Raw genomic sequence first — 25,941 nt, 5'->3', positions numbered from 1 at the left:
AATAGAATAAGCAGGTTTCCAGTTTTTATATGTTTGGAAAATCTGCTTATTTAAAAAAAAAACAGTTTTCTGTTTTTTTTTAAATGAGCAAATCTTATATATTTTGTAAAAAGATTTTAAAAAATTGTTTCTTATATATTTATTTTAAGTTTAGCCAAAATGACTGATTATGAGTGCATTAGTTGATCATTAACCTAACGGGTAAAAAAAATGAAGTATTGTAATAATAAAATAATATTTTATCTGTAATTATTACTCTATCTTTTTTTTTCAATATTTTAGACGAAAAAACAAAATATAACAAAATATATAAATGTTAAGAGTTTTTTTACCTTATGCACAAAGAAATAAGTAGGTTTAACTAGATTTGGTTGAAAAAAAATAAAAAATCATAAAACTATTATCTTAATGTGTTTGGTTAAAGTTTGACCATTTATAAGAAATTTTAAAAAAATTATTTACACTTTACAATAAGGTGCAGGAAGCAAAAGCCTACAAATTTTAAAAAGCTATTGAAGATTTTAAATTTCAATAACTAAAGCCCAATAACTAAAAAAAACCCGTGTTACTAATCCGCTCTAAAAGCCCAGCCCGTTGACGATCTAAACCCTAGAGTTATAAAAGGGTTAGGGTTTCGTTCTGTGTCTCTTCAGTGTTGCGTGTTGTGGAGCTGCTGTGTCCCTGTAACCGCATCTGTGAGAAGTTCTTTGGTGGCACACTTCACTTAACGGCATGGCGGACAAGGCTGTTACAATCAGAACCCGCAAGTTCATGACAAACAGGCTCCTCTCCAGGAAGCAGTTTGTGAGTGTTCCGTGCCCTTCTTTTTTCCGATACGAATCTGCAAATGGAAATCATTGTTTGAAATGCATTTTCAAGTCTTGTTTGTTTCTTTTTCTGTTTTTTGTTGTTGTTTGCATATCAGTAAGGATTGCAATCATTCGCCCTTTGAATCTGACTGATTGGATGTGTTTTTGTGATAATAGTGTATTATTTAATTGAATCACGTGTTTAGAGGAAAGGCTTTTGTTTAATTGCCTATTGTATGAGCTTTCTTGATCTGAAAAACTGCAAGGAGTAGTGTGATTTCCACATTTGTATGACTGTAGAGTAGATGGTCCTGTTTTCTTATTCGTCTAGTGTTTGTTGAGTTTGGAGGTTATTTCCTTAATTGAAGCGGCTGTGATTCGTAGCGTCGGCACCTCTAATCCTTCTATATGCACATATTTGTGTTGCAGGTTGTTGATGTACTTCATCCAGGGAGGGCAAATGTTTCCAAGGTACCTTTGATCGATTTTTTAAATTATTTTTTAATTAATTTATGTAGGAGTTCAGGAACCGTAAATTTTTAATGCTAGCAATTGTATATTTTAGTTGTTATTGACTGACAATTACAATTGTTGAATAAATTTGTTGTGTCGGTTGTGGAATGTAGGCTGAACTCAAGGAGAAACTTGCTAGAATGTACGAAGTCAAAGACCCTAACACTGTATTCGTCTTCAAATTCCGAACACATTTTGGTGGTGGAAAATCTACTGGTTTTGGTTTGATTTATGATTCAGTCGACAATGCCAAGAAGTACGAGCCCAAGTACAGGCTTATCAGGGTGAGTCAACAAATGATGCAATAATCTCACCTGAATTTTATTATAAGATGGAATATGTTGTGTTTTATGATCTTATTTTGTTGTAGTACTACTCCACTCATTGCAATATGGTTGTTACTGCTTTTTTATACATTTTTGCTATCTCTTGTTTCAGTCACTTTTCCTCTTCCCGTTGAAGGCATTTTACTGCAAATGCAGTTTTGACACTCTAAATTCATTATTGGGAGCATAAACTAGTTTTAGAATTAATTATTTAAACTAGTTTTTTGGGAGCATAAAGATTGGTGATAATTTTCCATAGAAATCATTGGATATACTTTGGTTGGTTCTGGTGGCTGTATTCATTCTTTAACGATAAATTGATTTCGTTAGGTTCATTTTGCAACTTAAGTGTTATCTACATTTAAAATCTTGGCATCTGTCATTTTGTTTTCTCTGCCCAATGAATTTTTTTAGAATGCTTGTCCGGCAGCAGTTGCTTCTTGTGCTAACAAACTAAAATATATCTTTTACAGAATGGTCTTGACACTAAGATAGAAAAGTCAAGGAAACAACTGAAGGAGAGGAAAAACAGAGCAAAGAAGATTCGAGGAGTAAAGAAGGTAATTTTGTATGAAATTATAAAATGTTGCATTATTATTTGCTTGATTAAATGATACAATATGGCATTTTTTGTTTGTGCAGACAAAGGCTTCTGATGCTGCCAAGGCTGGAAAGAAGAAATAGGAATTGAGACAACTTATTTCGATTCTAAGGTTATATTGGTTTCGGTGCTTTGTAATAGTTATTTTATCTTATGCTAGAATTATAGAATGAGAGATGTTTTGGTACAAGTGTTGATCCTTGTTTTATGTTTTGCTTATAACTTCAGATGTTGAGTACTATCATTGAACAATTTTGAGAGCTCATGTTTAACTTTCCTTTGCTTTCAAATATTTGGTAAATTTAAATGAGGTAGTGTTTTATTTCTTAGTTCTAGGTTTACCTTTTAATAACTGAAGAGTAGAAAGAAAACAAAACCACCCAAGTGTAGAAAGAAAAGTACAAAACCACGCAACATCATGTTTTGGCTATAATATGTTTAGGTACAGACACCTTGTTTAATTTCATGTTGTTGAGCATAGGCTGCTGACTAATTTCCATTCCATATGCGCATTTATAGAAAAAAAATCCCTATGCCGTTCTTTTTCTGCATACGGGGGTTGAAGCTAGATATAGATTTCTCCGCCTGCCAGAGTTTTGGTTAAACGTTCCCAGGTTCTATTAATTTGTTGGGTTTCATCCCCATTTATCAAAGTAAATTTGTCCAGAGTTAATACAGTTTTATAGATGAGTTTGAAGGTTTCATGCTGATTTGGTCGTAGCTTCCGAGTTAAATGACAAAAACGTATGGAAATTTTATTTTTTATAATTGTTTTTTTTCGTCAGTTTGTAATTTTATGTTTGGTTTGATTAATGTCTTTTCGTATCCGTTGATTGTATTATATTTAATATACTACAATCGAAGAATGATATTCGTACGAACCGCATATGTTAATGGAACTATTGTCGAATGTATTAGTAAGCATATAACATGTATTTGAAATAGGAAAACAATATTAAACAAAAGAAAATAGTCTTTATGGAGATGAATGTTATACTGTGTTGAAGTGGTGAAAAGGATATTGTCATACGCATGACAGTTTTATCATCATATCTCTCTTTGGAAAGTATAAAGTAGGTTCCACTCAATATCTCTATCAAGAGGACGCACAGAATTTGTAAAATAATTTTGTTAGGATAAAATTTAATATTCAGCAGCTCTCTTTATCAAACAAAATTAATGGAAAGAATCTGTGTATATAAACCGAAGTTTGATAATTCAATTGGGTTTAAAACTAATTTAAATTTATTTTTGTAATTTATGAAGGCCAAAATTGCTGAGTGTGTTACACGTTTTTCTTTTTATTTCTTTGAAGTCTTCCTTGGTGTAATAGGGAATACAATTATGGATCAAAGGCATGTTTGGTTGGTATAATATTTACGAGTTTTGCCAACAAATGCCTTAATTGTTTTTACAACACATGCTATATAGATCTATTAAAAGTATATAATCTACTGTTGAATATTTTAAAATGACAATGAAAGTTTGATTTTTGAACTGTTAATTCAAAATTATTCGACTATCTGTATTTGTTCAAAATAAAATATAAAACTTAAATGATGTTTACGATTCTATAATGTGCCCTCAAGATGCATGGTACAAATTTGTTTCCATCTAATGAAAATGAAGGCATGAAAACAAAACAGCAGTAGGTAAAACAAATGACACACGTCAAAGTAATTATTTCTCTTCGGTTAGTAATTCTCAATTGAAAACAAACGTGAAATGAATGAAATCAGTGAGTATGGAGATTTTAACCACCAGCTGGTTTATACGATGCCGCATCATGATAAATTTTTATGAACATAAAAGTAATTTTTTTAAATAAATTTAAATAAATTTTGCTTTTAATTAAACATAAAAAATAAATAAACAGTATTGCAAGTTATATTAGGCAAAAAAAAGTTGCTTAGGAATTTTTTCTCTCTGCTGTGCGCACATTCATCTTTAAAAAAAGGATTAAAACAAAGATAACATAAATAGCATTTTTATCATTAAAAGTTTTAATTAGAATATAGATTGTATACGTGGTTAAGTCTAACAGATTTTTATTTTCTAAAAGTCTAACAGTCTAGCAGATTTTTTTTTCTAAAAGTCTGACGAAATGTTAAAAATACTATTTTATTGAATATACATATCTTCTGTTAAAAATACTGTTAAAACATATCTTCTGTTTTTTTTTTTAACATTTGCAATGAATATTTTGTTCTTCTTAATAAGTTATTTGATGAAATTAATTTTTGACTTCCACGAAGTTTTTAATTATGAAATATGAATGAAATTAATCAGCAGGTGCGAAACTATGTAAATATTAAGTTGTTAAATAAAAAAGAAGAATTGGAGTATTTGGTTGAAGGGAAATGAATAATAGAAAAAGAAATGAATTTGGTTGCGTTTGTGGGAAAAGAAGAAAGTAGATTCCTTGTAAAATGGAAATAGGGAATAGAAAAATGATGTAGGGGGTTGGTTGGTCACTTGGTCCACTAGGCTACCTAAACTAAACTAAAAACCAAAACCACCCTTCGGATTCCCTTTTACCATCACCCAACCAAACCAAACCATGGGTGAGAGTGAGTGAGTGAAACCATAAACCAAAACCCGTGACTCAGCCCACTCTTCCTTGGCCTAACCACGAACCAAACCTCTCTCTCTCTCTCTCTCTCTCTCTCTCTCTCTCTCTCTACTTTCTATCAATGGCATCTCAGCACCACGATGCCGTTTTCCGCGAAGAAGACATGGACGACGACGACGACGAGTCTCAGGAGGACGAAGAGTTCGAAGAAGACGACGACGTTTTGGCCGCCGACGATGAAGAAAACGAGCGCTCACCATCCACCGCTCTCGCCGTCACCGTCGCCGTACCCGGTTCCGCCATCTCAAACGGCGGAGCCGCTCCACTCTCGACGTCCACCGCCACCACCATCGTTATCGGCGACTCTTCCGATCCGAAGAGGCGGCGCTTGGAGACAATCGAGGAGAAGAAGCCGCTGGACGACTCGCGGCGGCTGTTCCAGCGGCTGTGGACCGACGAGGACGAGATCGAGCTACTGCAAGGGTTCCTGGACTACACCTCTCAGCGAGGATCCTCTCACCACAACGACACCGCTCTGTTCTACGACCAAATAAAGTCGAAGCTCCAACTCGATTTCAACAAGAACCAGCTGGTGGAGAAGATCCGAAGGCTGAAGAAGAAGTACCGAAACGTCGTCAACAAGATTGGCTCCGGCAAGGAATTCTCCTTCAAGAGCGCGCACGATCAAGCCACCTTCGAAATCTCTCGCAAGATCTGGACCAGCGTGGCTCCAATCGGCGAAAATTCCTTGGACGACGACGAAATCAACCCTTGCGCCAACCCTAACCCTAGCCCCCACCCTAACCTTAATTTTAGCCCTGTAATTCACAAGAACGAAACGATTTCCAGGAATTCGGCGGAGAAAAAAACACCGAAACGCTCCAGACCTCGATCGGCGGTGAAAGTGGAGTCAATCGATGGATCGGCGTCGAACAGAGATCATAATTGTACTAGCAATGCTACAGCTACGGGTACTCCTACTGCTACCGCTACTAACACTACTGCTGCTGCTGCTACTGCTACTACTATTAACAATTGTAACAGTGGTTATAGCAAAAACATACCGAGTTTGATTGAGGAGACCGTGAGGAGTTGTTTGTCACCGGTGTTGAGGGAGTTGATGGGAGCGATGGGAGGGGGAGCGTTTGGGGGAAGAGGTTCGTTGAATTTAAACCCTTTGGCTTCGATGAATTTAAGTTATGGTGGTGGAGAATTGGTGGATGAGAAATGGAGGAAGCAACAGATATTGGAGTTGGAGGTGTACTCGAAGCGGTTGGAGCTGGTGCAGGATCAGATCAAGGCCACCATGGAGGAGTTGCGGTCCAGTGGAGGAGGTGGAGGAGGAGGCTGAGCAAGCACGCCTTTTACTTTGTTCTTCGTTTCCTTTTTGTAGTGAGTGATTGGAGTTCTCCTCTTCATCTTCACTTCATCACACCAAGATTTGCCTCGTAATTTGCTTCATACTCATAGCTTAGCACTTAGCTAGTAAGTAGTGAGTAAGTGTTAACTAGTGTTTTATTTTTCGCTGATTCGGTAGAGCATTTGTCAATTAAAATAAAATGTCTTAAATTTTAGTCGTTTTTATGTTCCTTCATTTTCAATCCTCTCAATACATGTACAGAACAGATTCAAATAATTGGTGCGGAGTGATGGCTTTGAACCATTCTATGTTGTAAAAGATGCAAATCTAGTGCCTTCTTATTATGGTTTCCACGCTCTCATTTCATCTTCCTTTCGTATTCCATGGATTGTCAAATATGGCATTTTAATATCTGAAAGAGATTCTACCATGTTCTGTGCCAATTCTTGAATAACAACAAAACAATGTGTGTCGCAAACCATTTCTCCAATTCAACCGTAGTGGAATTGTCTATTCATATATGATTGGAGCTGGAAGCTCTTTGAATCTTGGATGCAGAACCCGTCTCATATGGGGTCTGTTTGTATCTCTGATCACCAACAACGATCGTTTCTGGCTGTAGTTATTGAATGTTCAGTTATTTTTGGGCCAAATCATCAAATCAATCCCTCCAACTGCTATAATCTGTCAATTTGGAGTTTGAAATCCATAATTATTGATCATTTTAATAATTAGGGTATTTCTACATGTAATAGCAGATCATAAGTTTAAAATATGCTCATGCATTATAAAATTTAAGTTGCTGAATTATATAAAAAAATTATCTTAAAATATGAGAATAAAATATTAAGGGTCCGTTTGGATGGAAGAAATTGGATTTGTGAGGATTAGAGAGAATGAGAGATTATTGGATTGAAAGATGATAAAGTGGATTTGTGAGGATTAGAGAGAATGAGAGATTATTGGATTGAAAGATGATAAAGTGATGTAATAGGTGGAAAGAAATTTATAATTTTTTTAAAATATGTAAAATATAAATTTATAAATTTATCTTTATTATTAAAATATATTTAAATAATAAATTATGATATATATATATATATATATATATATATATATTCTTTTAGGTTTCAAGTACTATCAAATATTATTTTTTTAGGTTTCAACTACACAACTCTAACCACCAAGATCTAACCTGAAAAATAAATAAAAAATATAAATATAAATTTTTAAAAATTAAAAAAACTAATAAAAGAAGAAACACATTAAAATAATCGAATTTTCTATGCAATTCAAATGCAAGGAGAATCGATTCTCAATAATACCAAAGAGAACAAAATCGATTGTGGATATTTTACATAGACATAAAAATCGATCGATCGATTGTCTTAAGTTATACTTTGAGATTTCAAAGTTTTAACATGTCAATGAGATTTCAAAATTAAAATTAACAAGATATTTATGTAAAATAGTTATATTTACTTGGATCACCTCTCATCTTTACATATTTGAAAGGACCCGACTCTTCCTTCCATCTGCACTTCTCCAAAAATCTTAATGAAAATTGAAAAAACATCCACTTATACATTACTAGAAACAAATACTGTTTAAAGGAAAAATTGTAAAATACTGTACCATAATGAAATCTATAAACAGTAAATTAAAGCAATGGAAATCACCTTAATATCAAATTCATCTTTCATACAACTGTTAACCCTTGAATTTGGTGAACATTAATTTAGTTGTCAATTAATGATTTGACCAGCGTTAGGGATTAAAGTAATTAATAGGTCAATTTCAGAGTTCAAACTGCGCTTTCTTTGAATGATACGAGGAATTAAAGTAGATTCTGATTTTACAAGTAAAATTTATTTATTTGTTGAGATTCTTTTAGGACAAACATAATAAATGTTTTCAAGACAACGGTTAAAATATTATTATTATTATTACATGAGTAAGTGTTCTTCACATAATTTCATCGCAATGCGATCTTCGTTGTAACTTTCAATAATTTTATTATTATTATTATTATTAATGCTCTGGGTGTAGTAGTTGGCATGCCATTATTTAAATGGTTTGGAAATGGTAAGCATCCGTTAGTTCTGACTGGATGATTCCGTTGAGTTTGATTAACTTTCCAACTTTTCTGTGAGAAAAATAGGTGAAAAAGCAAAAGAAGAAGGTTGTTTGCTGAAATTCACGCAATGATTAATTCATCCCTTGGCCACTATTTCTTTTCGGCAAAGATTTTTCATCGCACAGACTCACTTCACCAAACAATAATAACAAGTAATGATGCCAATCATGTGGCCAAAGGGAAAAATACTAAAAAAACTGGGAAAGAATTATCAATTTTGAATGTAAAAGAAGTTTACGCAAACTCCTTGACAATTGATGACGGCTAAGTCAACAGGATTAATTCATAATTAAAGATTATTTAATATAATTTTAAACATGAATCAACCTCCTAATTTGACTCATTAAGGTAATATAAATAGTAGGTACGTCATTATCTACAGTACTCTGACATCCGAGTGCTAAAACGTTGGAGTGCCTTCTACCGATATCATCCCTGCCTGTGAAACCAAACAACCGAGTGAAGAAAGACGAAACAGAAAGCTTGAAACATCGATGACCGACCGAAGATAGAAACAGGAGAAATCGTTCTAGGTCCTAAACCCGTTCGAGAACAAAAATATTGATGCTTTAATAAAAAAGTTTAATTTCGAGAAAAAAATCATGGCAATTATATAATCGTTGGCTTGTTGATCAGTCTTAACAGGATTAATAAAACAATATATTTCTTTAAATTTAAAAATTTAAAATATGATTTTAGTCTCTCGTAATAGTTAGGTTGAATGAGGGGGTGGAGGAAGAAATTGGGGAGTGCAGGAAGAAAGAGGCGACCGAAATTAAAGTGATGAGAAGAAGCTGAGAAGAAGCCCAGAGAGAGTTTTTTTTTTTTATCAGCAAGAAGCCCAGAGAGAGTAATATTATTGGAAGGAAGAAGAGGAAAATTAGAAGATAATTAAAAAAAATAGAAAAGAATGCATACCTTATCCAAGAGGAAGGGCATATACTATGGTTATTCTCGTCTTCTCCTCCACAGAAGAACCAACCGTCGCTCACGGCTGGCTCTACCTTTCAACTAACAATGGCTTGTGTAACTCCACCACCACCTTTCTCTCTCCATTTCTCAACCTTCTCCCTCAAATCCAAACACAAACCTCATTCTCTTCCTTCTCTCTTCGCCAAATCCTTCTCCAAACCCCGAAAACTCACCGTTAACTCCATCGACGTCTCAAAGGAAGACACCGCGCCCACGCCGACGCCCACGCCGGCGCCGGAACCAGTAGCAGAGAACTTGGACTCGCGGCGGCTGGAGGAGAAATTCGCGGTTCTGAACACTGGCATCTTCGAGTGCCGGTCGTGCGGGTATAAATACGACGAGGCGGTGGGCGATCCTTCGTATCCGCTTCCCCCGGGGTTCCAGTTCGAGAAGCTTCCAGACGATTGGCGGTGTCCGACGTGCGGGGCCGCACAGAGTTTCTTTGAGAGCAAGAGCGTTCAGATCGCAGGGTTTGCGCAGAACCAACAATATGGACTCGGGGGAAATTCCCTGACCTCGGGTCAGAAGACCATCCTTATATACGGCACTTTGTTGTTGTTCTTCGCGCTCTTTTTGAGTGGTTACTTCCTACAATAGTTTCTCTTCAACCGCCTAAGGTAACTTTTTTTTTTCTATGAAGAAGGGTTATGTTGGATTGGATTGGATTATGTATTTATAGATGAAGGGTTATGTGAATGTATGTATGTATGTAGTCACTACTCACTACTAAGAATGTGCTCTTCCTCTTTCTTTGCTATTGTTTTGGGTGCAAGCTAGCCCAAGCTTTTCTCGCTTTGGATGAGTTATACAATTCCTATTGTATCAATTGAACACCACTTTCTTATCAGATCATCTTAAAAGGTGTAAAGTGTTATTACTTCCTTCTTAGATGCTATTGAGGCATACAACACATACATCATCACAAGGAGTATGTGTAGTTTTTATGGGTACTTGCAGGGTTTTTCTTTTATGATATATCAAGCATCGTAAACGTTTTTTCAGTTAATTACTTTTTCAGGCATCATTGTATCAATTTTCTGTTAATCGTTCAATTTGATAATTCTAGACAACTATAAATATTTGTCCTTGATGATTCTTATTCATATAACTTTATCTTCTTATATAAAGACACTGGAAAGGACTACAATGTTTTGTGCTTCCGAGTCCACATCGCGATCAGAGAATGGTTGCTACTAGAACACAACAGAACTAAAGATAAATTTGAAATAATTTTATTAATAAAAATCTAAAAATTGAGTCCAAGAACTAATTTATCGGGATACTTAAAATCACTGTATTTAGTTAGTGATAATAGATTTGTCTTAAATTTTGTGTTTTATTTTTTCAATATATCCCGTGTTATTTATGACACTCTTTACTTTTTCAATTCCTTTAATCTTTCTCATTTTTAACATTTTTTTTATTTACAGGCACGTGAATAGTGAAAATAAAGTTTTCAAAATGTTTTTTAAATAATACGAAGTTTCATATTAAAAAAAGCACATTTGTGTATTCTACTTATCATGTACGGAACTAAGGAAAACCCTTCATAATCGAAGATAGTTATGTGTAAAAAATTAATACATAAGATATCCTAAATTGATTTTTATAGAAAAGATCAAGCCTAGTCTCTAATTTAATTTTAACATTATAACCAGAGTGTTATACATGTAAATTTTTAATACTTCAACAAAAACGAAATAAACTTGGTCGGCCAAATTCCTTCTTCAGAAATCGTTGAGCTGGTGTTAAAGTCAATCCAATTAGACTATCGTCTATTGACTTCACTGAAAAAATAGATAACACTCAGAATAATATAAAGTTATTTTATACTCTAATCCAATCATAAATCATCATAACTCCTGAATCTACCAACTTTTACCACAATTACACTCTAAATCACAATTTTTTTTAATTGATTGACAAATTTTACAGTATAGCATTTTTAACTCATAATATTTTAAAATCTGATTTTTAAACTACAAATTTACGATTGTCTATTAAAGTGGGGTGTTGTACATGATAATACAAGTGCCACTGAGCGCAGCGGGATTTATACATGCTACCCTACTCATAGCAATTACAAGTTTTTACAATATTTGAGTATTTGTTTAGAGTTTGAAAAGCAAGAATATTGTGAATATACTATAGCTTGCCCACCTTTCCAAGTGCCCGTGTCTAGGGAAGCCAGGTCGCAATTCTTTGCAGGCTGTAGCACCTTCACAGCAGCAGATTTACTTGAGTGTTATCCAAACCAAAGCTTTGATAAGAAGCATTTGTCTGCCTATTGCATTTGCATTTTGATGGTAAATGATTTCCGTAGGGATGAGCACCAATTTGAGGAACAGCCCAAGGAATGGAAGAGGGCACTTGGGTGACAAGGCAAATAAACTCCACAACAATCACTATTGATTACCGTACTCTGGCATATCTTGGGGTTGCCGACTTCTAACTTGGTACACCTTCTTCATCTGCTTATTATCATAAGCTCCTCCAATTGCAACTTCTTGATGCCTAGCATATATTCCGTTCGTATCTGGTGCTCTAGTAATCCATTTTGGAGGCGGTATAGGAGGACCCAAAAATTGCTGTTGTAGATTAGTTGTTGGCCCTGAATTGGGTGGCCTCGATAACATCACCACAGGTGTCTTTGGTGGAGGCACTGCATGTGGCCTTGGTCTTGGGCCTTCCTCCATTGTCAAAGTATAGAACCCAGTTCTCCCGTTGTAGTACTGCTGTTCATGATGCTGTGACCTATCCTGTATCCTAAAATTCTGTTTGTCATTATGTCCACCATTGGATGAGACTGGATATCTAGGTCTAGTTATCATGCCCTGGTGATTGTAATGATGTCCGTAATAGCCACTTGTGTCCTCAGCATAATGTTTCCCAGGTCCAGAGGGTCCAGCTGATCTCAGCCCCCTGTTCATTGCATGATGGCCTGGAAGCTGCTCAGGGAATCCATATGGTGCGTTATTTGGTTTAATATTAAGGGAGTTCTTCACAAGACGATGTGCTGCTTCTCCCAGTTGAGGCCCAGCCATTGCTCCATGTAGCTGTGGTCTGTCGCATGCATCACACAAGAAAGGTAAGAGCTCTAACAAATTTCTATTTTAACACTCGCATAAAGACCATATTTCAGGCATGGAAAACTTCACGTGCTTAATTTAAATGGCATCGAGAACTTGTCAACTCAATATGGAATTTTCTAATTCTCCATAAGACAATTGCTTAAAGTAAATATTGATAATTTCCTAAAAAAATTGCCCACATACGGCAGCGAGTAATACCAGTACCACAACCACATTGAACTTTAAATGTCACTAGCAGCGGGGTTTATTTATCCAGACATAAATAATATGTAAAATTATACTACACCAATTTAATTACAAGTCAGGAGGAATAGATTCTAACCTTTCTCTGCCATGACGCCGACCACTATTTTCTTCGTGCCATAACACAGGAAAAGGTTTAATATCAATGGCTTTTAATATCTGCAAACATAACCAATGTAAAAGTAAATGAGACGTAATAACATTTAAGGTGTGTTCGGATAAAAGCTTAATTAAGCATTTGTTTAATGATAAAAAGGCTAATCCATAAGCCAGAGCAAAAAGCTTATTGAAATAAGTTAAAAAGGAGTTATGGCAGTCAAGCTACAGTAATAGTCTAAAAATAAAATCCACATTAATTCATTCAACAAGCCCCAACCCCACACAAACCTAAATAAATGAATCATGAAACTCCGTCCTTGAAAATGTCGAATGCTAAGAAAAATCATAATACCAACCTTTTTGGGCATTAGTACGCCATCGGGAGGTCTTGGAATATGTCTATGTTTACGAGGATTAAGATAAGTAACATTTCTGAAATTTGAAACACTCAACATGAGTTCGTCCATTGGTTTTAAGTATCAGAAAAGTGTAAAGGACAAAACTTACAAAACTTGATTAAACTCAATGTCTTGCAATCCCTTGACGGGAGAGGATACAATGGTTCTGAGCTCATTTCTTTCATACCACCAGAGGTGTCCATTCATACCATCACTGCTAACAAAGATTCCAAGACAATTACCAAACATATTTATGATTTTGACTGGTGACTATTACCAAACCATATTCACTAACCTAGCACTTGGGTCAATAGGTAAAGGAGTTCTATCATGCAGAGACAATTGACAAGAATATTGGTAATATGACAAGATATGTGGAGCCAACTTATGCGCTCTGCTGACATAAAGCAGATCAAGCATCTCACTATTTCGGAACTTTTCCTCCCCCTGCACATAAAAAGTCTGAATGAAATCAAGCACCCAGAAGCAAAACTTCCTCAGGTAAAAAATATAAAGTTAAAAGTGCTCCAGCTGAAACCAACAGATCTCAGAAGATGCACAACAAAGTGTCAGGGATAATTGTGCAAAGGAACAGTACTAAGAAAGGGTTAACTTATCACTTAACAATCAACTTCTTAGACTATTCATTCTTTGATGCAATTTCAAGTCCAAAATTTTTGGACCATTAATCTTTTACAGTTAGTCACAAACGTAATAGACTAGAAAAGTAAAAATAAAAAACAATTCCTGACCGTTAATGTGTCTTCAAGCTTGCTTGTGGCAGAAAGCAATTTTTTTTCTTCAATGAATGGCAACTTGGCAACACCCTGAAAAAATGCAAAAGTAAACTTAACCCGCACTTTATTATAAAGCATTAATATTAATAAAAAATTAATTCAGAGACGACAACATAAACTATATTACCTGCCATGCAAATCGTTTGCCATTCATATCAATCTCAAAATCTGTCAAAAAAGCAAAACAAGTAATTCTAGAAACTCTTTGAGATAGAGCAGAATAAGTCACTAACAATCAGGTGAGCTCACCAGCAGGGTAGAACTGAAGAATTGGTGATGAAGGATCAGTCATCAACTCCCTGTACTTTTTAGGCAGTGCACTTGAACTGTAAAAAGAACTTAACAAGCATCAGCACAGGATGCATGATATGATAGATCTAATGACAGGAAAGATGAAGAAACCTTGATGCAGGTAGGGTCCCCATTAGTTGATCAAATGGTTTAAATGGTTCTCCCAAGAAAAAAGTTATTTCCAGATCAGCTAGATCTTTAAGATCAGAAGCAAAAGGAGCATAATGGTATGGGTAGTACCTGAATGAACAAACAATAAGGACAAAAATTGAACAATATTAATGGGATGATAATTTCAACCAAACTGAAGGGGTTTCAAGTTTTTTTGAATCATCTTAAAGCCACTCAAACATAAAAAAGCAAGTATCCCAGCTCTAAAGTCCTTCAGTCCATATTATATATTAATAATTCTTTACAAAATCATGATTAGAAGTTCTTGCTAGCAAATATCTTGGGAGTGATAACACAATTTAATGAAACTCAATAGCTCTGAGTAACAATACAAGGTTCCGACAAAATATAAAGATGTAGGAAAACTTGCTAAAAGAACATATCTGAAGGAAAGCATTCTTCAAGCCACACCAAAGTATATTAGTACAATACAATTAAGAAAGAAAATAATCAACCAATAAAACTTTCGGATCATCTACCCACAGTGCCGAGAAGGAACACAAGATAGTGTAATTCACAATGAGGAATCGTTGTCACACAACAAAACGATGACCAAGCCTCCATTCTACTAAAACTGCGTATGAAAGGACAGTGGTACAAACATTGCTTTGGGTGCACTACAATTAAATGTTTACCTAAACAAACAAAATTTTACTAATAAAAAGTTTAAAACAATGATATTTAATTACTTAGGAAATAGTATGTTCATGTATTGCATGATAAAATGCATTTAGAAGTCATGGTTAGCAGTGTATAGGAAGTTGCACTTAAGTAATAGTACCATAGGAAATTTTCTCCACTGAGTCTATCAAGAGACTATATAAGGGTGATATGCAGAACCTATATAGTACACATTCTACTAAATACAGACACTCCATCATTTAAGGGATCAGGCCAAGGGTGGGTATATTTTCTCAGTATGAGTTTAAAAGTAAGTTTTTCACCAAACTGATTACAGTATAATATCACGCACTAAATTCTTAGAATTTGGGATAAGGCCTAACTAAAACCCAATAAAACTCTGCATGTAAGGTGAGGATTATCCAAGCTTAATAAGCTTTTAGTTAAGTCATATATCATGTCGACGTGGGGTTAAGCACCACCCTTGGAGCTGAAACTAAGGCAGATCCCATAGAGGCCACAATTAAGCCAGATTATCAATCTACTAACAGAAAATAGCAGGAATAGGTTCAAATATAAGATATTAACTAGTAAAAGAACAACTAACCATTGCCATGAGCAGACACCCTGGTAGTAATACCGACAAACCCAACAAAGGCCTTCTACATATTTCAAGACCTACAAGGAAGACCAAGACTATCAGCTATCTTCTATGAAAACCATAAATTATAAGGGTTGGGTAAAAATGGCCATCAACAAGGAGAAAAAAACAAATTAAATCCAACACACCACCCAAGCAATTCATGGGGACAAATATTCAAGGGTGTGAGACCCTTGTCCCCTCATGAACATAACATATTGAGGAACTGCAGTAGCAAACAACCTCTTTTTGTGAAACACAGACTGATAATAACATCAAGATTTCAAGACACATAAATGGCATGTGCCTAACATCTCATTTAAAAATAAAATTGTAACAGTATGAGCCTAGCGTATCATTTAAAAAGAAAAGGAGTAGTTTTGGTGTTCTTTGGTTTGACAAAATTGTTTTCTACTTTTTATTTCTGTTTTCACTTCTACTTACAAAAATGCCACCTTCTTTTCACTTTGTTTCCTTTATAAAAAGTTTATATATGAAAATGCGAAAAAAGAAATCCAAAAAACAGGAAATCATGTGAAAATATGGCAACATGTTTGTAATTAACCATGAAAATAGAAAACAATTTGAAAAAGTAAGCAGGTCGTTATAAGCTCATTTAAGGAGTTTCTGAAAGTGAAATATGTTATTGTCAATAGTATGTTACTTAAAAGTTTTCGCACTGAAAAACTTTCTTAGGCATTGAATTTTTAAAATTTTCCATTATAAACCATGACTGTGTATAGTAAGGAAGGTCACAACAAATAATGCCAAGAATACTGACAGCACATACTGTATCTTTCTTGATTTTGTCAATCTCCTCCAGATCCAATGCACCAAATTTTTCTGCATAATACCTTTCCTTGTATCCAGGCTCTCCTAAATTAACCTGAAAAAATAACAAACACTATGTAGTTAATTAAAATTCACATAATATTGGATTTCATGTGGTCCGACATAGGCCAAGTTTCCCATTTAGGGATCACTCTTGATATGAATTGTATCAGACCAAAATCAAATACACAACTCCTAAGATCCAAGATCTTTTAGCAACTTACAACAAACAAAAGAAACATTTAATTTAAAAAAGAAAAATTCTAGTTGTGAAAGTGATCGTTCTCATCAGTAGTTCCCCCACTAAAAGAGAACGCATTGAAGTTGTTTCAGGCACTACCTACAGCGTGTAAGTATAAACCCTACGACATGGCTACTAAAATTTATCAGAATTCCCCTCAACTGGTTAGTTATAAATGCAACAACGCAAACTGCAAGTAATTTCAAACACTGCAGCCTTACTTCCCAAAGTTGTCAAAGTAGTAGACCCTATAGGATAGAACAAAAGAGGTACCTGTTATATATAAAATTATTAATTATATAGAAGAATATATGTGTACATACAAAACTAACACGAGAAAAACAAGACCAAAATAACATTCATAACTACTATTTTAGAATCTTAGAGTTACTACAAGCTTTACAAGGCTTCCTAACAAGAATTTTATAAGCACCATGCCACACACAGACCAGCTGGGCAGAAAAAAAATTCTGCACAACCACAAACCACCAGACAACAGAAATGGAGGAAGCTAGCAATTGCAGAAGCAATCCGCCCAGACTTCATTCACACATAAGCAGACGAACCAAAAATTCAATCACAAAATGACATACATCCCAGCAAACGTTTAATCACACAAAAGTTGCTATTGGAAAGCCACCTTAATATTGACCACTTTGGGGGGAAGCTTTAATTGAAGCTTTGAGGGGTGTTTAGTCTCACAGAGTAGTTGCATTGCCCTAGAGAAATGAAAATAGAGCCTATAAAACTTGGTCAATCCTTATCTCATAAGTTTGTGAGATTGAGTCAGACCTTAATTTAAATTCTTAAAAAGGTGTGATTTTACAGCAAGCCCAGCATATTGAGTTCTGAGCTGGAATTATGGTAACTTGGAAAGCCTTCCACAAAGACAGAACCATACAACTCAGTAAGTTATCAGTCAGAAGACAAGTCTGATTATAATAATTCTATGTAAAAACTAATCACCCATCACAACCCACAGACATGCTACCCTCAATGTATGTTTGGAAGCCACTAGAATTACTGTGGTTTCGGGTCCAGAAAAGTCAGTGAGGTTCCCAAACATAAGTTTAAAAAGTCAGTAAAAAATACTAAATTCAAGCCAAATGCTTAAAATTCAAGAAATAAATAGTTACTGAACCTTGTCTGAAACTGATGCCCGTGGTTCTTCAGGCATTTCTCCTCTTGCCCTAGCTTTCATCAGTTCATTAATTTCTGTAGCCTTAAAAAAATCAAATCAAAAGTAGTGTATATCAGGAAGTAAACTTCAAAACCACATTAAAGAGAATATATATATATATATATATATATATATATATATATATATACCAATTGTCATCATCATATCAGAAATTAATCAAACACATTTGTGAATCACATCTCCCGGATGTAAAGTCTAATGTCACAACACAACCCACGTCAGAAATCATTTCAAAACAGTAGAATGAGAGAAAAGGAAACAAACAAATACAATAGTAACATGTTGGCATTGACTTGTGAACTTGCAGGTGGGTAACAAGTAACCACCCAGGTTGAGAGTCACGTGCTAAAGGGGAAACACAATACCTAGAACAATGGAACAAGGCTTAAGGAGTTGTCCTTTAGAACTTTATTGGATAAAGGTACCTGAAAATTCTGTACATCCTGACAAATATCTGCTCATCCATGAACTCTACTTAACAGTCATTTCCTATGTTCAACGGAAAATTAGAGAACAACTATGTTCCCACCAAAGTATGATACAGCAAGATCAAATGCTGCTTCAGATACAGTTTAAACCCCTTTTATAATTATTTAATTTGGGTAGAAGCCAAAGTTCCTCCATATATACTCAATATGACTTTAAATGATATAAAACAGCGTCATTTAGAAATGTGTTAAGTCATCTTCCCAAATAACTTAACTTCAAGTCAATTCAAATAGGAAACAAAAATCATGGATGAGGAAATAAAATTATGATCTCTCAGTTAGAAATTTTAAATAGTAAAAATAGGCCAACAAAATAAATGCAAAATGGAATGGTGTGAAATGAAGATTTTTCCACATCAACATTCACAGAAGAACTTTCTTACAATGCATCAAGCAAGCTATCCCATCTTAAAGTACATAATCATGAAAATAAGCAGATATGGCTATTATTGAACTTGACTAGTTCAAAACTCCCAAGTGTTCAGAAGTTTAAGAATCCATAATAATTATCCATTCCAAAGAGGGATAGTCAATACATAGAAATAACAATACCTGTTGAATGCGAACTCGTTTCTGAAATATTTGATCTTCGTGAACAGCAACAGACTGAATAAAATGTTCTACTCTCTCTAAGAAAACCTGGAATATTCAATGATATTCATATTACAACACTAATTTAAGAACCAAAAAACTCCAGATAGATGACTTAATAGATAAGACAATCAGTTGAAGGAAGATCAATGCTAAAAATGATCACGTCACATACCAGAACAACACATAAAAAAATGACAGACACAACTTAACTGAATTTCAGAAAAAAAAAACTTACCTCACCCGCTTCAGTAAGATAACCACCCATGGCAGTGAATTCCTTTCTGTAAATATGCATCAATAAGTTCACAGCTCCCTGAAACAGTAAAAAGATTATTAAAGAGAAGAGGTATATATGCAGGTAAAGTGCATAAGTTAAGCATGTTTAACCAAAAAAATATTTACAAAAAACTAGAAGCATATAGCACTGGCATACTTTTTGTTTCAAGCTACACCTCAATATAACATTGTGCCTTCCAAATGCTTACCTCACGTATCTCTAATGTTGGCATATGAGGAAGAAAGTCATTGCCAACAAAGAAGCATAGAAATACAAAATCATCCACTATGCGTTCAAAGTCAATCTCAAAAGGAGGGTTGGGGATCTCCATGTCATATTGCAAATAATCACGCAGCACCCAGATGTTAAGAAACTGTACATGCAAGGTTTTAGTTTCAAACGAAAAATCAGCAGAAAAGAAGAATGAATATTCAGCCTAACATGCTGGATTACAATATTGAACCTGATATTTCTTCTTGTGAACTGGGGTATCATCAACTGGATTCCAGTCCTCAGCTTTCTCACCTGGCTTACCACGACATTCAGCTGCAAAATGGCCAACTTGCCCACACTGAAAACACTTGTCTTGTTGTCCAGGGAAAGTGATTACCTGTTCACTCATGTAATTAATCATCAAGGCAATCTATCGGGATCAATGATCTAAAATCACCTAGACAGTTTGTATACTGCAAACTAACCTCCCTCAATATTGAGAAATGAACCTCATGTGTGGCTAAGGCCAACATAATCAAATCAGCATCCTGAATTAATGATCATATCAATGACATCACCATTTAAAAACTAAGGATTGGATAAAATGAAATTTTCTAAATCAGACAAAAACTCACCAATCCATACAAACAGTGACGAGTATTTGGATTAAATCCAGGAAGGTTACGCTGTGATCGTATGTATTCCATTATTTTATGTTCTCCCTCACCAGGAACATTTGAATCAGAAAGTATAACCTTAAAAAAAATACCCAATTTAGCTCCATAAATAAATATATAGAGACAATATTCTGAAAACAAGATATATACAATATGAGAAAAGAAAATAAACAGGATTAATCCTCAAGGAAGGAATGTGCAATGTTGAAAAGATCAAGGGTGCAAAGAATAAATAGCATAAGGTCAACCTTTGTATTTTGCCAGCCAGGGTTGTAATTTAATCTAGTCTGTATATAATACTGAAGAGCCACTGACAACACTGCCATAAATGGAGTGCCAGGGGTAATGACATTTGAGTCATAAGTCTCAGGCTTGTCTTTAGAAGACAAGAGTTCCATCTCACCCTCAAATTCTTCCCTGAGTCTTTCCTTTTCAGCTGCCTACAACATCACAATGTAACTCAATTTTTGTTATAGAAATAGCAGGAGATCATTGTAAATAGGAGTATGTCCGTGTTCTTACAGCCTCAGCTGCATCTTTTGCTGCTCGGAAACGCCGGGTTCGTTGCTGATTCATTTTGGCTCTTGGTGCAACACCGTCTGAAGGTGCAAGGAAAGTACATATGGAAAAAATGATTGGAACGAGGAAGAGAATCAAAGTCAAATCAGACATACAATAACATAACATTACAAACAAAAAAATTACAGCCTCTCAAAGAACTAATGCATTGATATTGGATTTGGATTCTTATCCAATATGATAAGCAAATCAAATGCATGTCTTGGTGTTCCATAATACTACATTGATGAGAAATGCAATGGTGAGAAAAAACTACATACCAATTGCGAGAAAAAGAAGCTTCCTTGGGCGAACCAATGAAAATAGATGGTCAATGTAGTCAAACATTATTTTGAATACATCCTCATAGGTAGCAGGTGCGGGCTGCATTTTAAAGATTAATCAACAACGAGCACTTCACAGAATAGAAATGTGAATTCACAAAAAGCACTTTCGTTTAGACACAATAAAGAAACTACAGATCCCAATCGTCATAGTCTAGTCAACTTTCTATAAGGTTTCACCCTGCTCATATGACCATGCATGATGCCTCCAGGAGCTCAGTTTACAGAGCCTCTAAATGCAACAAATTCTAAAACAAGTTTTCAACAATCAATTGACGAACATATGACCTCAACATCAATCCATACGAAGACTTGAAATTTGAAGTTGAAGCATAAATCTCAGAAGTTCACTACCGTAATTCTCCGCTCCTTTGGTCATTTCTATTAGGTTATCTACTATTTTTTTTAACCAATGAAGAAGACATTAATGCAATTAACAGAATAACAGGTCAATCGGTTGCAATATTTCGGAGTCGCGAAAACCGAATAATGGATTGAACGAAACTAGGAGGAGAAGCGAAGCATGCAGGTACCTTGCCGTCAGGGTGAAAACAGGGGTGAATGATGCCGTTCATGTCCAAGTACAAGTTGTCGAACTCCATGCCATTGGGATTAGGTTTAGAAACATCAACAGCGCCGCCGGCATCCTCCTCCACGACGTCGACGATCGAAAGCGGGTACCGATCCGCGAGCCACCGGTAAAACGCTGGCACTCCCATATTTCCGGCTCGGTTCGGCCCGGTTCGGGAACGACGAGAGAGAGGGAAAAAAATATGATAAAAATCAACAAGAGATGGAGATCTGTGTTGCCGTTTAATGTACGGGCGGCTGCGGTGGCCGCCTTATTTTATGAGACCAAAACGCCCCCGTTTAAGAGCGCCCTCTCGAACCGGTACCAGGCACGATTTCGGTTTTTTATGCTTCGGTTTGAGCATTAAACCGATCCAAAAATAAATCCTCAACATCTCTTATTTTTATGTTGAAAAGTATCTTATCTAAATTTTAGTTTTCTACTAAAAAAAACTAACATTCCGTACTTGTAATAGAAAAACATTTATATCTGTAATATAAATATTTTAAAATATAGCAATATCACCAATATAATCCACTTTACACAGTTAAATTAAGTTATTCTATCGTCACTAAACCTAGAGCACACAGGAATGCCAAACGGATAAGAATCTACTAAATTTAATAAAAATAAGCATTAATTCTAAGGTATATATATTTATTCATTGTACATTTATTATATAGACGCTTCCGCTATCCAATTTTTTTAGTTTTATTATTTATAGATATTTATATTTAATATTAAAATTAAATAAATAATATAATTATTTTCACATTTATATTAATAATATAAATTTATAATTTATTTTTATAAATATAAATCTACATGATAAATATATAGATATAATATTAACAAATTAAACTATAATATATATAAATATAAATCTCAATTTTATAAAGTTAAATTAAACTTAAATTTTATTTATTTAATAAATATCTAATAAACATGTTATTTTAAATATATTTTAATATTATTTTGCAAAATATAACTCAAAATTATTTACATTGAGATTAAACAGATATAATTAAAATTAATTCAATTCAATTTAGAATTACTGAATTTATGATATTGTATATGTATCCATATTTTTTATTTTTACTATTTATATATAATTATATTTAATATTAAAAATTAATAAATAAGGTTAATTATGTTTTTATCAAAATAAAAATATTATTTTTATTTTTATATACATATTTTAATTATATTTTTATATCATTTAATTATAAATTTATCATTTATTATATTTCTTATTTTGTTAAAACTCTTACATCAGGAGTCGTGTATAATACTCTCGGTTGTCAAAGTATAATTTTTCTTTGATTATCATAGATTTTAATGTCATATATGTGTTTTCTAGTAAATTCATACACAAATTTGCACACTATGGGACAATCATTTATATACTCTCAGTTGTCAAAGTATAATTTTTCTTTGATTATCATAAATTTTAATGTCATAGATGTGTTTTTTAGTAAATTCATACACAAATTTGCACACTATGAGACAATCATTTCAAAATGAACAATAATAGGTTGACATCTTTAGATAAGATTCAATTCATTTGACAATTGAATATATTATTATTTATTTAAAATTTTATTTATATTTATTAGAGATCTCACATACTATATAAATGGGTACAAACCTTATATTAGAAATTGATTTTGTAGAATTGAATTAGGTTTAAAGTTTACTTTTTGTTAATAATTTTTTTTATTAAAAAACAATATTTTATTATTAAAAAAAGTTGTAGAACGAAAATGAGAAAAAAAAACTAATATCAAATCAATTTTTTTCTTTTTAAGATAGATCCAAAATAGACCGCTTTGTTTATGAAACTTGGAAGGAAGAATACCTATGCTATGTTAAAATACTAATGTTCTTCAAATGATATTTATTCATTATCATAATAATAAATCAAACTTGCAAATAATAATGATAAGTCATTTAAATGTGAGTATTATATTTGAATAATAAACACGAAGACTATGAGTATTATTTTTTAGTTTAATTAATAAACCAATGCACACAAAATAAATAAGAAAAATCAAATTGATTAAAATCTTTACCAAAATAAGATATGTACTTACAATATCTACTGAAATCAAATTTTAATCATGTTACATAAATTTTGAAATTTTTTTATGACATATTTTTAATCAAAGTATCTAACTCATTCCTTACGTGTTAAATAATTATTAATGTTGGTATGTTTATTGAAGTTGTTAAAACCCAAACCAATAAAAACATAGTTAAATATCAATGAAAAACACAAAAAATATTCGAAACTGAACTATTTTTAGATTTTTTTTTTAATATTTTCCTAAACCCATTAATTTAGTTTGGATTTTAGATTCAAAATAAAAAATGAACCAAACCAAAGTAATATTTTGTATTGTATTTTATATGTTTATAGTTGATAATAAATACAACTAATAAATATAAATTAATATAATTAAATTAATAACATTTCCAAATTATCTAAAAATACCACATCTAAAACTATAAAATATCTTTATCAAATCAAGAAAAAGTCATTAATTAACAAAAGTAAAAAGAAATCAAACTAACATTGAAAAGTAGTATTATAAATAATTTTATTAAATATTTTATTTGAGATAAATTCTTATTTTCTTCAAGCTTTTATTGCAATGGTTTACTTCTTGATATTTTTTTTATAACGTAGCAAAATTACAAAAAAAAAATTATAAATAAAACTTAAATAAATAATATTAATATACTTAACAAAATTACTTTAAAACAAAATTAAAAATAAATTTAAATAAATATTAATAACGCAAAAAAAATAATAATTAAAAACTACGGAAGTCATGTTTTCCATAATATATATATATATATATATATATATATATATATTATTTTTTATTTTTTTTTAAGGCACAACTTTATCGTACTTTTAAACTTTATTTTTATTTATTTTAAAATCGTGTTTATTCACATTGATAGTAATGTACCTGTATGGATGATGTGGTTAGGTAATATTTATTCACTAGTACATAATTCGTTATTGTGCTAGTGGACTTCAGATCCTTCGAAACTCTTTCTCTCTTGCGTGTGTGCTTTGCCGGTCGGTGGGTACCTGCGTTGATGGATAGTATCCGTGCTCCTTCCCCTACTTTATTGACACTCAAGTCAGTGTTCGTCTTTTGGTCTGTTCTATTAAGATATGAAAAAATGTACATTTTTCCCCCTTCAGAAGTCTTATTATAGGTTGACTTGGACCTCCACTTGTGTGGGCTAGATAATCAATTTATCAAGACGTGTGTAGTTGTCCTCAAGTCGTGTGTAGTGACTTCTTGATATCATGAGAGTGTATTTCGAATTGTGTCTTTGACTAATTGAACGTCAATTATTATTTTTTTGCCACATATTTATTATGTTGTATTACTGATTATAGGAGAATATAACTTTTTCAATATAACAATTTTTGACATTTTATTATGTTTCATAATCTTGATAAAAACGTCAAACGTAAGGATTTAACAGAATAATTTTAAAATATTAAAAATAATATATTTTTTATTTTAGTTTCCATAATGTTATATGTTTATTGGATTATTATTCATTAAAGTTGTCATAGTTATTTAAGATATACATTGATAAATCAACGAATAAAAAATACTAATATTTTACCTATTAGTTTTTTAATGATAAATTTTTTATTGGCTTTACGTTATTAGTTTCAATCACAAACTAAACCAAATAAGTCTAACATAATGATTATGATTTAAAACATCAAATTGCATAAATGTTAAGACAAAACTTGAATACAAAGGATTAAAATATAAAACCCTATTTTAAAATAATATTTATAATATAATATTAAATAACTCCTCTGTTTCAATTTATCATTATCTGGCCTAAATAAAATAAAAAATACATATATATATATATATAAAAGTATAAATGTTATATTATAATGGTGGAAACACGTGTGTTATCATGATTATACTCGTATTTATTAAAATAAATTATAAATTTTTTAAAAACTATGTGGTGTTTTGATCAAATTATAATAACGATAAAGTTTATTATAATATTTTAAAAAATAAATACATACATATTAAAAATTAATAATGAATTTTTTTTATAATTTATCTTAATAAATAGGATAATCCAGAAATAAAATAAAAATGTGGATATCATTAATAATTGTTAATTGATAAAGGTTTAAGTAACGTGTTATGCGTGCGTTGGTCCACAACGTGGTAATGTGCTGTCACAATATCTTTCTTCAAGGCTTTTGTCTTTAAATAATTAGTAGTATGATTAGTTTATTG

The 25,941-nt window shown here is 33.0% G+C and overlaps 4 protein-coding genes across 4 annotated transcripts; 3 read left to right on the top strand and 1 right to left on the bottom strand.

Moving 5' to 3' along the window:
• Positions 1-596: 596 nt before the first annotated feature.
• On the top strand, positions 597-2,556 carry LOC137831776 (small ribosomal subunit protein eS24z). The gene is made up of 5 exons (XM_068639585.1): positions 597-804; positions 1,239-1,280; positions 1,436-1,606; positions 2,122-2,208; positions 2,291-2,556. The coding sequence occupies exons 1-5, from the start codon at positions 733-735 to the stop codon at positions 2,330-2,332; spliced, it is 414 nt and encodes a 137-aa protein (XP_068495686.1). The 5' UTR covers positions 597-732; the 3' UTR covers positions 2,333-2,556.
• A 564-nt stretch (positions 2,557-3,120) lies between these two features.
• Positions 3,121-6,532, top strand: LOC137831774 (probable transcription factor At3g04930). The gene has a single exon (XM_068639583.1). The coding sequence runs from the start codon at positions 4,943-4,945 to the stop codon at positions 6,170-6,172; it is 1,230 nt and encodes a 409-aa protein (XP_068495684.1). The 5' UTR covers positions 3,121-4,942; the 3' UTR covers positions 6,173-6,532.
• A 2,676-nt stretch (positions 6,533-9,208) lies between these two features.
• LOC137831775 (uncharacterized) lies at positions 9,209-10,167 on the top strand. The gene has a single exon (XM_068639584.1). It carries the CDS (start codon positions 9,336-9,338, stop codon positions 9,885-9,887), a length of 552 nt encoding a protein of 183 aa, XP_068495685.1. The 5' UTR covers positions 9,209-9,335; the 3' UTR covers positions 9,888-10,167.
• A 1,094-nt stretch (positions 10,168-11,261) lies between these two features.
• On the bottom strand, positions 11,262-22,078 carry LOC137831773 (5'-3' exoribonuclease 4-like). Its single transcript, XM_068639581.1, has 22 exons — positions 21,600-22,078; positions 21,004-21,106; positions 20,687-20,763; positions 20,413-20,604; positions 20,123-20,242; positions 19,973-20,035; positions 19,738-19,884; positions 19,483-19,647; positions 19,233-19,310; positions 18,956-19,042; positions 17,856-17,936; positions 16,433-16,528; positions 15,610-15,680; positions 14,322-14,450; positions 14,169-14,245; positions 14,047-14,087; positions 13,875-13,949; positions 13,418-13,569; positions 13,232-13,336; positions 13,081-13,156; positions 12,705-12,784; positions 11,262-12,353 (listed from the first exon to the last, which is right to left on the bottom strand). The coding sequence occupies exons 1-22, from the start codon at positions 21,783-21,785 to the stop codon at positions 11,696-11,698; spliced, it is 2,859 nt and encodes a 952-aa protein (XP_068495682.1). The 5' UTR covers positions 21,786-22,078; the 3' UTR covers positions 11,262-11,695.
• Between the last annotated feature and the right edge of the window lie 3,863 nt (positions 22,079-25,941).

Source organism: Phaseolus vulgaris, chromosome 6, assembly GCF_000499845.2.
Source record: "Phaseolus vulgaris cultivar G19833 chromosome 6, P. vulgaris v2.0, whole genome shotgun sequence".
Classification (NCBI taxonomy): Eukaryota; Viridiplantae; Streptophyta; class Magnoliopsida; order Fabales; family Fabaceae; genus Phaseolus; species Phaseolus vulgaris.
The sequence above is the reverse complement of the archived record's forward strand: the minus strand, read 5'-3'. Positions and strand labels throughout refer to the sequence as shown.

Coding starts and splice junctions, on each gene's coding strand:
- LOC137831775 (XM_068639584.1), top strand. CDS start 9,336: ATGGCTTGTGTAACTCCACCACCACCTTTCTCTCTCCATTTCTCAACC.
- LOC137831773 (XM_068639581.1), bottom strand. CDS start 21,785: ATGGGAGTGCCAGCGTTTTACCGGTGGCTCGCGGATCGGTACCCGCTT. Junction 19,885..19,972: donor ATTTCTCAATATTGAGGGAG/GTTAGTTTGCAG, acceptor ATGAGTGAACAG/GTAATCACTTTCCCTGGACA. Junction 14,246..14,321: donor GGGACCCTACCTGCATCAAG/GTTTCTTCATCT, acceptor TTCTTTTTACAG/TTCAAGTGCACTGCCTAAAA.
- LOC137831776 (XM_068639585.1), top strand. CDS start 733: ATGGCGGACAAGGCTGTTACAATCAGAACCCGCAAGTTCATGACAAAC. Junction 1,607..2,121: donor CCAAGTACAGGCTTATCAGG/GTGAGTCAACAA, acceptor TATCTTTTACAG/AATGGTCTTGACACTAAGAT. Junction 2,209..2,290: donor AGATTCGAGGAGTAAAGAAG/GTAATTTTGTAT, acceptor TTGTTTGTGCAG/ACAAAGGCTTCTGATGCTGC.
- LOC137831774 (XM_068639583.1), top strand. CDS start 4,943: ATGGCATCTCAGCACCACGATGCCGTTTTCCGCGAAGAAGACATGGAC.